This window comes from Stereum hirsutum (assembly GCF_000264905.1).
Source record: "Stereum hirsutum FP-91666 SS1 unplaced genomic scaffold STEHIscaffold_20, whole genome shotgun sequence".
Classification (NCBI taxonomy): Eukaryota; Fungi; Basidiomycota; class Agaricomycetes; order Russulales; family Stereaceae; genus Stereum; species Stereum hirsutum.
This window is the reverse complement of record NW_006763150.1, coordinates 763,128-776,837: the sequence shown is the minus strand read 5'-3', so window position 1 is coordinate 776,837 and position 13,710 is coordinate 763,128. Positions and strand designations below refer to the sequence as shown.

The window sequence follows — 13,710 nt, the reverse complement described above, 5'->3', positions numbered from 1 at the left end:
ACAGTACGAATAGGAGGTGAAGAACCAAACACGTCTTGCCATGCCTATAGTTAAACTGTGGGTCTGACTGACAAAAACAAGCATAAAAAGCTTCCGAATTGCCATCTGCAGGACATTGCTACAGGCGGCAGCACCAAGAACGCGTGTATAAAAGTGACAGGATAACAATTACATGACATGACCCATTAACGAAACGAAGGGACAAAACAAACGAGCAAAAGACAATGTCTACGAGTACAGGACAATATTCGTACAAGTTCTGATTCGATGACTTGATTGGGGGTGGTTAGGTGCGAGATAGTGTGAGTGCCTTTTGGTGGATGGATGGATACACAGATGTAAGAACCGACATACAGACGGATGAGCAGAGGAACGACGACAGGAGCAATAAACCAGGATAAAATCAAAGTCCTTTAGCAATGACCCACCGACGCTGGACACCAAAGAGAGACGGAATAAAGATACAAGGTACTCAGAAGCGACGACGGCCTAAAAACTGCTATGAGCGGAGCCCTCGCCCGCCTCGACAGACATACACGCGATACGCAGCTGCTCCACAAGCTGCTCGTACCTCCTCCGTTGTTCTGCACCATAGTCAGTACAACCGAAGATGAGAGAGAGAAGGAGAGACATCAAACGCACCCGGACAAGGCCACAACTTCGTCAAGAAATTGATCGGCTCGAGGAACGCCTTGCACACATCCAACGCAATCGTAAGCGTATGATCGACCGCCCAAAGCGATAGCGCTCTGTGATCACAAAAACAGACAACGGAAAATCAGCACCGATACCCCCCGGACGGGAGCTCCAACGAACCTCGCAAACTGCCCCATGAACCAAAACACGAAGAACGGCCTCTCAGCGAGCGCATGGTTCCGATTACCCGTAACGGCGCCCATGGCCCTCGTGAACAGATTCGCCCGTTTCTTCTGTTCGTTCACTATACGACAGACATCCAAATCAGATATTACCGTCAGCAGGCTACAGTCGGGTACGGTGGATATATCACTTACACCATTCTTCCGACCTCCTTCGAGCCACGCCAGCAATCCTGTATTGCAAAAAAAGCAAAGCAAAGCAAATTGAATCAGCCAGCCAGTTCCCTAAAGATTACGACTGCACCCGTCCCGCCTCACGTCATCTCGAAGGGTGCATCGAATCACCCGCACAAGGAGATAGTTAGGCTTATCTGAAAGAAGAGGACGTACACTTGCGGAATAAACCTCTGGAACTCATACGAGATACACATCCGGGTGCTATAGCAGAAAAGGGGCAAAACGCACAGTGCCGCCATCAGCATCGAAGACGTCTCGGGTGCGCTCACCCACTCCCTAAATCAAAAACCCTCCTACTCACTTAAACAAATACTCCCTCCCAATGAACAAACACGCCCTCTCAACCCCACACGAATGCCTATTCAACGCCGCATCGATCGCCTCCGTCTCCAACCAGACCTTCATCGCCCTCTCCCCCTTCTCTTCCTCCCTCACCGACGTATCGTATCTTAACCTCAAACAGCTATTCCAGAGCAGTTCCGCGCGGAGGTAGAGCGCCCAGACGGTTTCTTTGCCGGATGTGTTGCTCACGGTGAAGGGTGACGAGGTAAGCGATTCGCCGGGGAAGAGGAGGGCGTACTGTGGTGTGGCGGGGTGGTGGTGCAGTGAGGATGATATTCGACGGGATGAGGTTGAGGACCGGGAGCCAGGCGAGAAATTTGGGTGCAGGGACGGCATACGCGATCGCGCAAAAAAGTAAAGAAGGCAAAGTCAGCGTCAGTGAGTAGATCCATATTTGTATTTCGCCAACAGAACCCGATCCGTGCCGCCCCTGCGGTACCACACATCCATAAACGTCCTCCGCACTCCAACAAGCGTCGCGAGACACCGATACTCCTCAAAGAAATAGAACGCAACAAGAACCAGAAACAAAACTCACATTACTCGGATTATTCATAAACATCTCAATAGTCCTCCCCCTCGTCGCCGCCATATAACTCGAATACCCCGCCGCCAGCATCAAACAGCTCCAACTCAACCTCCTACACTCCTCCTTCCGCACCTCTCCCTCGTTCCACTCATAGTTCCATGCCGGGCAGGACACCCACATCGGTGTCTGTTCGGATGCTTCGGGCCAGTGATGTCCGAGCGAGAGAGAGTCGCAGGTGCAACCACTGGTGGTGGGGTAGGAAGGGAGTGACGGGAGGGAGTTATGGTGGTTGTGGTGGGTCAGATTCGGGCCTGTTGAGTTACGACCGAGAGGGTTCATGCCGTTGTTGTTGGCGTTGTAGGCATTGTAGCCGTTGGACATGGCTCCAGCGAAGTATTGTTGAGAAGAGGGAGTACCGTATGTGGAAGATTGGGAGGGGATGGTCGGGATCGAGCCAGGTGCGTACTTGGACGTCTGTGGATCGTCAGCGTCGAGGTATGTCAACGCCAAGGAACGGACGATAGAGTCCAGCACACGCATAGCGGACGCCACTCGATCGCCTCGATGATGCGGGTGCGCCGATATCTCGAAGAAAGCCAGGATCTACGAGAGCAGCCAGGTGGGTGACATGTAAATATTTAAAAAACAGAGGGGTCAGAAAAAAGATAGATACACACCCAAGCCGCCTGCGCAAGCGACTCGTCGATTCTTCTCGCCTGCACACTGGCATCCAACGCACTCTGCGCCTCGTCCCTCAACCGCATCGCCATCCTCCTCCCCGCCTCTCCCCTCCCACTCTCCGAGCTCTGCAAAAACGTCGCAACGGCCAGCACGGCGAGCACGAGACTCGGCTGCATCATGCTCCTCCTCACCGGGTCCAGAAAGTTGCTATAGAACCTGGGGACGTTGAAGAACGAGAACCAGTAGTTCGATTTTTGGAACAGGATCCGCATGTCGGTGATGATCTGGCTGTAACTCGCATGACGCTGCGTCTGCGTGAGGTGTAACTGCTGCGAGCCATTGTGGTGGTACGAAGCGTAGAACGCGAGCAGGTTGTCCCACCACGACTTGCGCGAGAACTGCACAGAAGGCTCGGCTCCGAGTTGTGCGCCGTCCTGGTTCGCTTGCTGCTGCTGTTCGCTATCATCCTCTTCCGCGGACGTTATAAACGCCTCGGGAACGGACGAGTTGGGCAGGAAGAATGCCGGATAGTCTAGTTGGTTCTGGAGCCGGTGGTCAGACTGAGACGATAAGAGCAGCACGGGCGCAATAGTGCGGTGAGGATGATGGACTGCAGAAAAGAGAGTAGATGAACTACGTACGGAGTGATGGCCATGGACCGGGGCGCCTGGGAAGGCATGAGAGAAGACGGAGGTGGTCGCGCTTGGCGGATATCGAACATTGTGTGGAGGTTGATCCAACAGGCTCTGACTGACGTCGGCGAGAGTGAGTAGATTCTGCTGCACGTCGGTCACGACGTCCCGGTGCGACTGCAACGAGGGGAAGGACGGGAGGGGGAGAGCGGTCTGCGAGTGGAGCAGGTGCGAACTCGGGCCCTGCGAGTGTGGCGGAGCGGTGAAGAGCTCAGAAGGAAGATGAGCGACTGGCTGCTCAGGGGCCGTTGTAGTCGTCGTCCGCCTCCGTCTCCGCTTGGGTGGTTCGCCTTGTTCGTCTCTAGGATGCGTCGTCCGCGTGCGCGCACCCTGGACTTTATCCGGACCTCTACGCTTTGGAGTAGGATCGTAGTTACACTCGCCCATGGTAGACCCCGTCGGCGGTCTCGTGTGGCAGTTGTGGCACACCGGTTTTGCGCCGTCGCAGCGAATCTTGCGACTCCGACTGTACATGTGGCGGGGGCGGCGCAAGATCGAAGCGATCAATAGGGGTTGCGAAGGCGACAAAGACGAGCCCAAAAGAAGTGGGCGGACATACCATTGGAGACAGGCGACGAAGACTCGCGTCCGCGGCTTTCCCTGCGTCGTCGGCGGTTGATCCGCCGCGAGTGCGATATAGGGCTTTTCTTTGCGTGCTCTGCGGGCACGGCCTGTGGCGGCGGCGGATGAGGAGGTGCTGGATGACTGTGGCGCCATGGGTGGCGGTGGACGAGCAGTCGGCTGCAGAGTGTGATCTATAAGCGGGGGAGACGAGGGGGAGAATGGGCCACTGGAAGTTGTGGCTGCAGAGTCTGGGTATGGAGATATACCTCCCGCGGCGAGGGACGGGTCGTCGCTGTGCATGGCCGGGTGGCGCGAGCCTGTGGCGACGAGCGGGGGCAGGTCCTGCGGGTCGAACTGCTTGTGTGTCGCAGCGAGCATACTGAAGCTGCCGGGGTCCTGTGCTCGCTGGGTGTTCCAGTGGGAGAGGCGGTGTATGGGGAGCAAGTGGTCGTCGTCTGGGGACTGGGAGCGGCCGGAAGGGGCGGGGCGGACGGCGTAGAGGGCGTGCTGGCCGCGCTGTGCGTTGTGGGAGGACATTCGAGAGCTGCTCACGGCGCTGAGAACGTCCGCATGTGCGTTCAGTCGACCGGTGTGAACCAACAAGTTCTCTCCTCCATCTTCCTTCCCGTCGGCAGACCCCGGCCTCCCCGCACTCCACCGAAGCCCCGGCACACGGCACTCATCCTTGTCTTCCGCCTCGAGTCTTTCACTTTCTGCCTATTATTTCTTCACGCTTTGACGATTGTACCGTCCCGTGCATTCTCACTTCCGGTAAAGTACAACAGAAACTTAATCATCTGAACCCGCCCTCAGTCCCTCATACGCGCCGGTATGAACCTCCTCAGCGCGATCTCCCGAATCGAGTAATGCTCAAAACAAGCAGGACTCCCCAATACCTCCTTCGACATCCTCTTCCTCGCCGGGATCGTCACGTACGCCAATATCAGTGTCTGTAACGCCACACATCACCCATCGCAAAAAAGGACAAAGTTTAGTTTCATCGGTTCCGCCACAAGGATGTCAAAACACGCAGCACGCACCTTCTGCACCTGCGAGTTCACCCGGTTGACCGTGCTCAGCCACTGCCAAGTGAACGGCTCGACGTTCGGCAGACTGAACGGCGAACTCGTCTTGTCCTCCTCGTCCTCGTACACCGGCATCAGCACGAACGCGAACCTAAGGACAAAAATACAACAAAGTCAGTCATCAGGGACGCGCAGTCGGCCAAGCAAGAACAAATGATCAGGCTGATAGATGGTCTTGCACCACCTCCCACCACGACGCCGCCACGAGGACAAAGGGGCAAACAAACAGAGGCCGAGAGAAAAATGAGAATAAGAAAACACTCACTCGGCATGGTGAAACACAGGCCCGCGCTTATACAGTAAATAATCCACACAGAACTTAATGCCGTTCTTCACCACCCATCCAAGCGACCGATAATGATGATGGAACACATAGTTGATCAGGAACGGGTTGTCTGGCCTCAGCGTCTCCTGTCCCTGTACACTCCCCACACCCAGAGGTAAAGGAAGGTGTGCCGATTGGAAAGCGATCCATATGTCTTGGAGTGTCATCGGTTCCATCTGGATGGATCGAAAATGTCCCAAGGTCGGAGAACAAGAGAACGAATCTTCGTCAGCGCGATACACATCCGGACACACCCCACCACGCAGACTACGCCGGATCTCCTCTCGCCCTCTTATCCGCACACGCACATGGCACGCGCAGACGTGTCATCGTGTAAATACGTAGATGGATAGATGAACAGATGGATAGATGGGGGCGGCGTGATAGATAAAAAGGGACGGGATGGAACGGATGGGCGAAATGGACGGGACATGAGAAGGACAGACGGGTGGCGAGAGAGAAAACATACGGATTTGGGATCGAGCACGGTGAGACAGTCTAATGCCCAACAGAGGAAGAACGCCTCGGGGAGGGTGAGCTGCAGATGTTCCACGTCTTCCAACGGAGCTTCATCTTCATCATTCAGCCCTTCCGCCCCTCCGTGGCCGTCCTTCCGAGGTCCCATATTTGTGGCGTCCTCCGCCGTGGAAGCGGCAGTCTCGCCATCCGTGGGCACAATTTTTGCGTTCGAGGTCTCGCTCGTGATTACGGTTGAATTAGTAGATGGACCGGAGGTTGAGACTGAGGCAGAGGTAATCGCAGAGCTCGAAGGTTTCCACGTCGCCGCAGACGGTATATTCGCCTTCGTCTCCTCGAGCGAAACTATCCTCCCTTCCCTGAATGCGGCCTCCGCCTCCGCCGCAGCCTGTGCGATCGCCCGCGCTCGGTCGACCTTGAACTGCTTACGTTCCGCACGGCGTTTCGCCGTGACTTCTTCTGAGGTCATGGCTGCTTTTTATTTTGGGTGGGCGTGGTGGCGTTAGTCGTTGTTTGCAGCAGTGAGAAAGTTTGGAAGTTGGGAGTCGGAAGTCGGAAGGCGGAGAGGGAAGGAACCGTGGGTGATTTCATTAAGAGTTCACGGATCCGGCGGTGGAGAAAGAAGGAGAGAAGAAAGAAGGGCACGGCATGAGTATTGAGGACAATGCATTAAACACCGATGACACCCCAAAAGGCAGAATACAAGTCGAAGACGGAGTAGAAAGGACACGCGCAGAGGGGTGGTGAATGGAAAAGAGAACGAAGGGAAAAAACATGGACAAGGATGGATAGATGGAGGATATGAACAGCGAACATGGGACGAACACACATTTCCCCGCGGCCCTATCTTTCCTCGCATTCACCTGCCTCGCAAGCCAGCTAGGCTCGCTCCTCGACAAGTTCCCCTTTCCGAAGAATCCCCTCGTCCACAGGATCCTGGAATCTTTAGCGTTCGTGACCCATACCGAGCGTGTTGCCGGATCGAAGACGCCTTCACAGTGCGGGTTGAGAACTTCTAGTCTCGAGCCACCGAGACCAAGGCTTCCAAGCAGTGAAGAAAAAGAGCTAGTGCCGATAGGTTCAGGTGAAGTGAAAAGAAGGGGAAGAGGATGAGCGTAGATGCGATTATTATCGTTTCGTCGTCCAGCAGCTTTGTTAGGACCAGATCTTCGTCCTCGGTTCATGATGCCAATGTCAACGATAAATCTGACTCTTGGTTTTAGGCTAAATGGGAATGCATATGAGAGTCAGTCTGAGCCATGATATGATTCATAGGATTTTTATGGGGGTGGGTGAGTGGCACTCACGAAGGAAGAAGGAACGAGTGTGGCCAAATAGCGCGTCAACAGCGCGCCTCCCTCCACGTGCTTGACTCGTCTGTGGCGTAGCAAGCACTAGTAACACTCGTAGACCTCCCGCTTTGTCGCTTTACATCTCGCTGCTGGGCCCTGCTTCATATATCCACAACATGTCAGACAAACGGAGAGCAGAGATCGAAGCAAAGCGTCTCAAGCTCGCCGAACTTCGCAAAGCGCGAGCAGACCGACAAAAGAACGACCTCGAAAGACGAGCAACCGAGGTAAGTATATACACAACCCTCATTTATTTCCTTCATAAATCCTTTCCTCGGCCAATCTCACCTCATTACATTGCTTTCAAGGCCTCAGCAGGCGCACCCACCGCCGGCCGTCGAGATGTCGATTCCCTCATTAATCAACTCGTCGGCCCAGAAGGCAGCGGTATCCTCTCTCCTTCCCCCCGACGCCTTCGCACACCCGACCTCGCAAGCCCAATATCTTCGAGCCCTGGGACACCATCTGTCGGTTATGGTGGATACGGAGCGGGGCCCTCGGGGCTGGGATTAGGCTCGGGGAGAGTCAGTAGAGGAAGTGATTTTGGATCGGATGGGAGGGTTAGTATGGGGACGACGTTGGCGCAGTCGGGAACGGATAATGTTGTTGATCGGTGAGTCTAGTATCGCCCATTCATATCTGAAGTCGGGTTGTGTTAATATGGATGGTATGCCGAATAAAGGACTATGACGCCGCGGTTCATGCCAGACTTGATAGACGTCGAGCAAGAACTGTTCGAGTTGCCACAACGGGTACGTCTCTGTCCAATGTATCGCTAAGTCTTCATCCGCTCATGCGACTTTGATGATCGCATTGCCGTGGATCTCTAGGAGCGTGTAACGTACAACAAAGAGATCCAAACGACAGACTTTGAAGTCGACGCCACACCCTCGAACGAAGAAGAGATCCGGGAACGCGTCTTGCGGGAACGTGAACAAGCAGACGCGGAACGAGCACGAGAGCAAGAGTTAGAAGAAGAGAGTGTACAACTTGACAAGGAGATCGAGCAGGAGATCCGAGGTCCGTTTATAACCCACCCTTTTCTTGAATTTCATGGACTGATTCACTTTTCGGCAATGTCGTTTGTCTGTGGCGCAGACCTAACCGAGGAAGAACGGACGAGCATATTCACCGCGCCAGAGTTCTTGAACTTCGTGGAGCAGTCTTCAAAAATTGTACAGAGAGCGCTGAACGACAGTTACGACTATATTCAGGATTATACCACAGGCGCAGAGACTGGCACGTATGTTCTTCCGCTATTTTTCATGAGCCATTGTCATTTGGCCTGACGATTTCTTCGTTTGAAGAGACGACTCGGAAGGCAAGCGGGTCAAGAAAGTATGTGCCTTCTGGGACGAACGATATTGCAAGAACAGGTCCATAACGGATGTCGACTGGTCGCCAAAGGTTCGCTCAATCACCAATTGTTTGTCTTGTATCTTATATTAATGACTGGACATAGTTCCCAGAACTTAGTGTGGCATCATACAATAAGAATCCTGCTGCTCTGAATGAGCCAGATGGGATCGTCGCCGTGTGGAATTTGCACCTCCTCGAACGACCTGAGTTCGTTTTCCATTCACAGGTATGTCGAGGCTCCTATCTTCGCTCCATTTTCCGTCGAACATACCATAACATCTTCTCACCCCATCCCCATCCAGTCCGACGTTCTCTCAGTCACCTTCTCTCCCTTCCACCCCAATCTCGTCTTCGGAGGAACATATTCAGGGCAGATTCTGCTATGGGACACACGATCGAAACATCTGCCAGTGCTCAAGACGCCACTTTCAGCAGCGGGACACACACATCCTGTTTACGCGATGCAGATGGTAGGCACGCAGAATGCGCACAACCTGATCACGAGCAGCACAGACGGCATGGTTTGCAGTTGGCTCGTTGACATGCTAGCACAACCTCAGGTGAGCTTCCTCTGCCTTGGCACCGACCCAATCTCCACATGAAGCGACTGACTTTCCTTTCGGCCACGTCGCTTCTCCTTCCCCATTCCGACTCCGGTCGCGGTCTCATCTTAGGAAACGCTCGAGCTTATCCACGCCGGCCACAACAAAACCGGCGAAGTCGCCATCACGACCCTCGACTTCCCCGACAACGAAACCACCACATTCTGGGTCGGAACCGAAGAAGGCAACCTCTATCAAGCCAACCGCTACGACCGCGCCGGCGCCAAAGCAGGACTAAACCAGTACGACGTTTACCGCGGTCACTCTGGGCCCGTTATGGGCATGAGCTTCCACCCCAGCATCGGGCCCGTGGATTTCTCAGATCTGTTCCTGACGTGTTCGGTGGACTGGACGGTTAAGCTTTGGAGGGCGAGGAGTCTGGCGAAGACGAGCGTGACGGCGACGCAGGCGACGAGTGTGGGCCCGATTTATAGTTTTGAGGAGGCGGATGATTATGTGTATGATGTGAAGTGGCACCCTGCGCATCCGGCGTTGTTTGGTGCGGTGGATGGGTCGGGTAGGTTTGATCTGTGGAATTTGAACATCGACACTGAGGTGAGTTCACCGAATATTGGTCGAAGGATTGGATAGATGGGCGGCTGATTGTTTTCTTCACCACCAGGTTCCCGTTGTATCGACGAGCGTCAGCCCCGGACATGCGATCAACAAGCTGCAGTGGGATCATAAGGATGGACGTCGAGCCATCATGGGTGGGAGTGATGGCAGATTGTACGTGTACGACATCGGTGACATGGCCATCCCTCGAGAGACAGAGTGGTTGGACCTGCAGAAGACAACGACTGGATTCGTTGGCTCCGGGCATGTGAACGGTGTAGTTGAAGACGAGCGGAATCTTCTGTCTCGTTCGACTTCGAGTCGACCGCTATGAGGTCAAGCTTCAAGTCTTGCTGGTCGGATTAGATTGCGTGTTTAGGAGGTCTGGACGATTGTATACCCGTATAGTGGCCACTCTACATAATCTTATTCACCATAAAGTTTCTTTCACGCCCATAACTTGACTGGGTGTTCTGTTCGGACATATCTGGTAAGGAGTTGATAGACGAGTACAGTTTGATCAATTGTTGTAGCAAAGTAGAGTCGAATGATGCGCCACGCGCCCTTCCGCCCTTCCGTCCAACGAGACGCTTGAGATGATAGCGGACGTCCGCCGTGCTCGTAGACACGCACATCCCGTGAATATTTGTCGCCTTTACTTATAGCGCGGGGGCCAAGTCTGCTGTCGTGTCAGTCTCGCGAGTGCGTGAAGGATCTCTCGGACGAATTTGCAACGGGGTGGGACTCCGTGGCCCGAAAGCGAAATTCGACGATGCTCTCTTCTCTCCGGACCCTCCAGCGCACTTGCACGCTATTATCTCCTCCACTTCTTCCTCTTCCCTCTCTTCCTCCACCATCAACTGCCACCGTCCGCTTCCTCTCACGCCCCCAAGCCCATTCTCTGTCTAGATCTTTCGTCTCTCGTGTCGTTAGACCATACCAAAGACGTACATCTGCAAGCCACAGTTATAGCACTATGTCGACCCAGCAATTCAAGCAGGTGAGCGTTCAAGCAGCTGATTGTTAGGTTCAGGGGCTGGATCTAGATGGATGTTGTATGGCTGATCGCGGATCCCTTGCGGTTCATCTCTTTCCTCTAGGCACCCCATAAGTGAGTGTTTAGCGTTTTTAGATCATGTTGGAGGGATCGTTCTTCAACTTTGGATGTTGACGTGTCACCGACGAACAGACTCTTGGTGTACGTCCATCCTCCCCACTTTCCTCTGTATAAAGCGCTCAGTCCAATTCGATCACCAGCATCCCAGGCCCAATCGAGGTTACAGACGAGGTACTTTCAGTCCCGATTTTATTCCCATTATCCTCGTCAAAGTCGCAACCATTATGGCCATGCTACTAGTTGGTAGAGGACCATACGCCGACGACTCATTCAGAAGGGCTTCGTGCCTCCACCGTTAGGTCCTATTCGCCAATGCACACCCTTCCGTCTCGCACATGGCCCCCGAGTTCGCATCTGTCTTCGGCGAGGCTTTGCGCATGACTAGGTGCGTCCAATCGGAAACCTTTCACTTTCTTCAATAGCTCATGACCACTTGGTGGATGCAGGGACGTAGTATTCTCGAAGACTGGTCAGCCTTTCCTGATCTCTGGATCCGGTACCCTTGGTTGGGACCAGGTACGTCTGGAAAATATCCTCTCCATCTTTCTTTCCTCACCTTTGATCAGGTTTCAGCGAACCTTGTGGAGGCAGGCGACGATGTCCTCGTTCTCAACACCGGCTATTTTGGAGATAGCTTCGCAGATTGGTAGGTGCCCCTGTGCCCCTATCGCGTGCCACACGCCACTGTGGCCCACACACTTGCTAATGTGCTCTTCGTGACTTTTAGCTTGCAAACCTACGGCGCAAAGGTCGACCAGATCCGCGCTGATTTTGGTACCACTGCAAGCCTAGTGGAGCTCGAAAAGGCCTTGCAATCGAAGAAATACAAGCTCGTCACTGTCACACATGTCGACACGTCAACAGGTGCGCTAAGGTTCTTAGTACACCTACGGAACATTGCTTTTAACGCCAATTCATTTAGCTGTCCTTTCGGATCCGAAAGCTGTAGCAGCGGTGGTGAAGAAAGTCTCGCCTGATACCCTCGTGATCTTGGACGCCGTGTGCGCCGTGGCCAGCGAAGAGATCCGCATGGAAGACTGGGGGATCGATGTGGTCATGTCTGCAAGCCAGAAGGGTCTCGGTGCACCCCCCGGATTGAGTGTCATTATTGCTAGCCAGCAAGCCATGAAGGTGTGACTGCTGTATTGTTGACTGGATAGTCAGTTTTGGCTAAAGCGTGGGTATTTTTATAGGTGTTTGAAACCAGGTCGACCCCTGTTGCCTCTTTCTATGCCAGCTGGAAAAGGTTGTTACACCCACTTTGCCTCTACGTATCATTCGCTGATTCGTGTCGTTATTTTGCAGATGGTTGCCCATCATGAAAGCCTATGAAGGTGGCGGAGCCGCCTACTTCGCCACTCCGCCCGTCAACCTCATCTTCGCCTTCCACCAATCCCTCACCCAACTCCTCAAATCCTCTCCTACGCTCGAAGAGAGGTTCGCCCGCCATAAAGAAGTCAGCCAGCGTGTCAAAACTGCTGCGGCCGAGCTTGGCCTCAAGTCCGTCCCGGTCAATGCGGCGGAGGCCGCTAATGGCATGACTGCTGTAAGTTCTTTTCGTTACCTCGATGATATGCAATGGTTCAGATAGGCTGAATTTGGTTGCATGACTCGACAAAGGTGTATACCCCGCCCGGAGTGAAGTCCTCGGAGATGATCCCACTGTTCCTCAAGAAAGGTGTTGTCGTCGCCGGTGGTTTGGGTGCCCAGAAAGGTGCGTGTGTACCCTTTGGATCCTCTCTATTCTCCCGTAACTTACCACATCATGCCCTTTCTCCTCAGACGCGTACTTCCGCATAGGGTATGTTTTTCTTTCCTCCCTTTCCCCCACTTCATGCTATTCCACCGGCGTATACCCGACAAACGCCACTGTACCTGACTCATCCCGTCTAACTCCACCTATTACACAGGCACATGGGCACGACGGTCGTGAACAGCGAAAGAGGCGATATCGACAAGATCGTGAGCGTGATGAAAGAAGTCGTCGAGGAGGTGACGAGCAAGAAGGCATGACACATTACTTATTTCGTTTCCTTTTTCCTTTTTCTATCACAACACATCACAACGGAAGTGTCGGTTTTAAACCAGTTTGGCGGTAGGAGAGAGCTGTGTTGAAGTGTACTGAGTGTTGTATCATCACCCATCGTTCAGGTTCAGCATTCGAAGCTCTGAGAAAATCGGTGTGGTACCGGTCGGTATCACCAATCAGCTCATCAACAAGCAAGCGTTTGCGATATTCCTAATATTGTCTGACTAAGTCGCACATCGATGTAAAAGGTACCATGATAGAGCAATGTGAAAATATCTGGGCATCATTTTGCATGTCCTTTCTGGGGCCACAGTGAGTCGTAGGCTTGTAGCTGCGATCAGCGTGTCAAGCCCATGCTGAAGAGGAATACGCGTCTATACTCAGCTCATGAACAAATACCGCCACCCCTCGACTTATAAAGTTTCCCTGTCATTATCTTCAATCCATCCATAGCGATAACTTGCGGGTTTCCGGCTTTCAAGTGCTTATGTGCATCTCCTGGGCATTGAACCAACGTCGAACCTCCGAGTTCACTTACCAATCCAAGAACAAGATGACCCATCGCTGCAATCCGTGTCCCCGGCTTGATGCTCGAATACGAGTTCTCTAGCCAAGCTCGGAGACTCGTTCTAGGTACAGTACGCAGTTAGTTCTGATAAAGGTTCTGAAGTTAGCACCTGAGCACACGAAGAGTCGGGGGCGGGTCTTCTCGGGCCCTCTGTGTGGCGCGCCACACCACACTCGAACCTCACGATCGGAGTCCAGAAACTCGTGTTAGATCTTACAGTCTCTTTCGGGGTGTTTCTTGTTTGCTGCATACCGTCTGTTTGAAAGCCTTGAACCAGGAACTAGTGCATGTTCCTGGTTAATCCCTGGTCGGTTCAAAAACACCGATATTTGCAAGTTTTTCTAGACCCTTTTTGGACCTTTTTGTTCCGTGAGTGGC

At 53.4% G+C, this 13,710-nt stretch overlaps 4 protein-coding genes across 4 annotated transcripts; 2 read left to right on the top strand and 2 right to left on the bottom strand.

Moving 5' to 3' along the window:
* Positions 1–126: 126 nt before the first annotated feature.
* Positions 127–4,431, bottom strand: STEHIDRAFT_126004 (uncharacterized protein). Its single transcript, XM_007310529.1, has 10 exons — positions 3,859–4,431; positions 3,249–3,765; positions 2,604–3,167; positions 1,936–2,529; positions 1,357–1,634; positions 1,209–1,256; positions 1,014–1,051; positions 817–940; positions 643–749; positions 127–584 (listed from the first exon to the last, which is right to left on the bottom strand). The coding sequence occupies exons 1-10, from the start codon at positions 4,014–4,016 to the stop codon at positions 490–492; spliced, it is 2,523 nt and encodes an 840-aa protein (XP_007310591.1). The 5' UTR covers positions 4,017–4,431; the 3' UTR covers positions 127–489.
* Positions 4,432–4,672: 241 nt separating this feature from the next.
* Positions 4,673–6,934, bottom strand: STEHIDRAFT_68228 (uncharacterized protein; the record flags this gene model as incomplete). The annotated part of the gene is made up of 6 exons (XM_007310333.1): positions 4,673–4,813; positions 4,904–5,039; positions 5,214–5,449; positions 5,743–5,861; positions 6,003–6,221; positions 6,580–6,934. The coding sequence occupies 6 exons, from the start codon at positions 6,932–6,934 to the stop codon at positions 4,673–4,675; spliced, it is 1,206 nt and encodes a 401-aa protein (XP_007310395.1).
* Positions 6,935–7,218: 284 nt separating this feature from the next.
* Positions 7,219–9,952, top strand: STEHIDRAFT_68377 (WD40 repeat-like protein; the record flags this gene model as incomplete). Its single annotated transcript, XM_007310342.1, has 10 exons — positions 7,219–7,333; positions 7,421–7,715; positions 7,785–7,854; positions 7,933–8,122; positions 8,201–8,345; positions 8,410–8,509; positions 8,565–8,687; positions 8,764–9,021; positions 9,136–9,618; positions 9,686–9,952. The coding sequence occupies 10 exons, from the start codon at positions 7,219–7,221 to the stop codon at positions 9,950–9,952; spliced, it is 2,046 nt and encodes a 681-aa protein (XP_007310404.1).
* A 522-nt stretch (positions 9,953–10,474) lies between these two features.
* On the top strand, positions 10,475–13,041 carry STEHIDRAFT_126002 (PLP-dependent transferase). Its single transcript, XM_007310528.1, has 14 exons — positions 10,475–10,618; positions 10,719–10,729; positions 10,808–10,816; positions 10,876–10,906; positions 11,035–11,120; positions 11,182–11,251; positions 11,302–11,381; positions 11,463–11,599; positions 11,658–11,866; positions 11,929–11,981; positions 12,041–12,281; positions 12,356–12,449; positions 12,518–12,536; positions 12,646–13,041. The coding sequence occupies exons 1-14, from the start codon at positions 10,595–10,597 to the stop codon at positions 12,746–12,748; spliced, it is 1,167 nt and encodes a 388-aa protein (XP_007310590.1). The 5' UTR covers positions 10,475–10,594; the 3' UTR covers positions 12,749–13,041.
* The last annotated feature ends 669 nt before the right edge of the window (positions 13,042–13,710 follow it).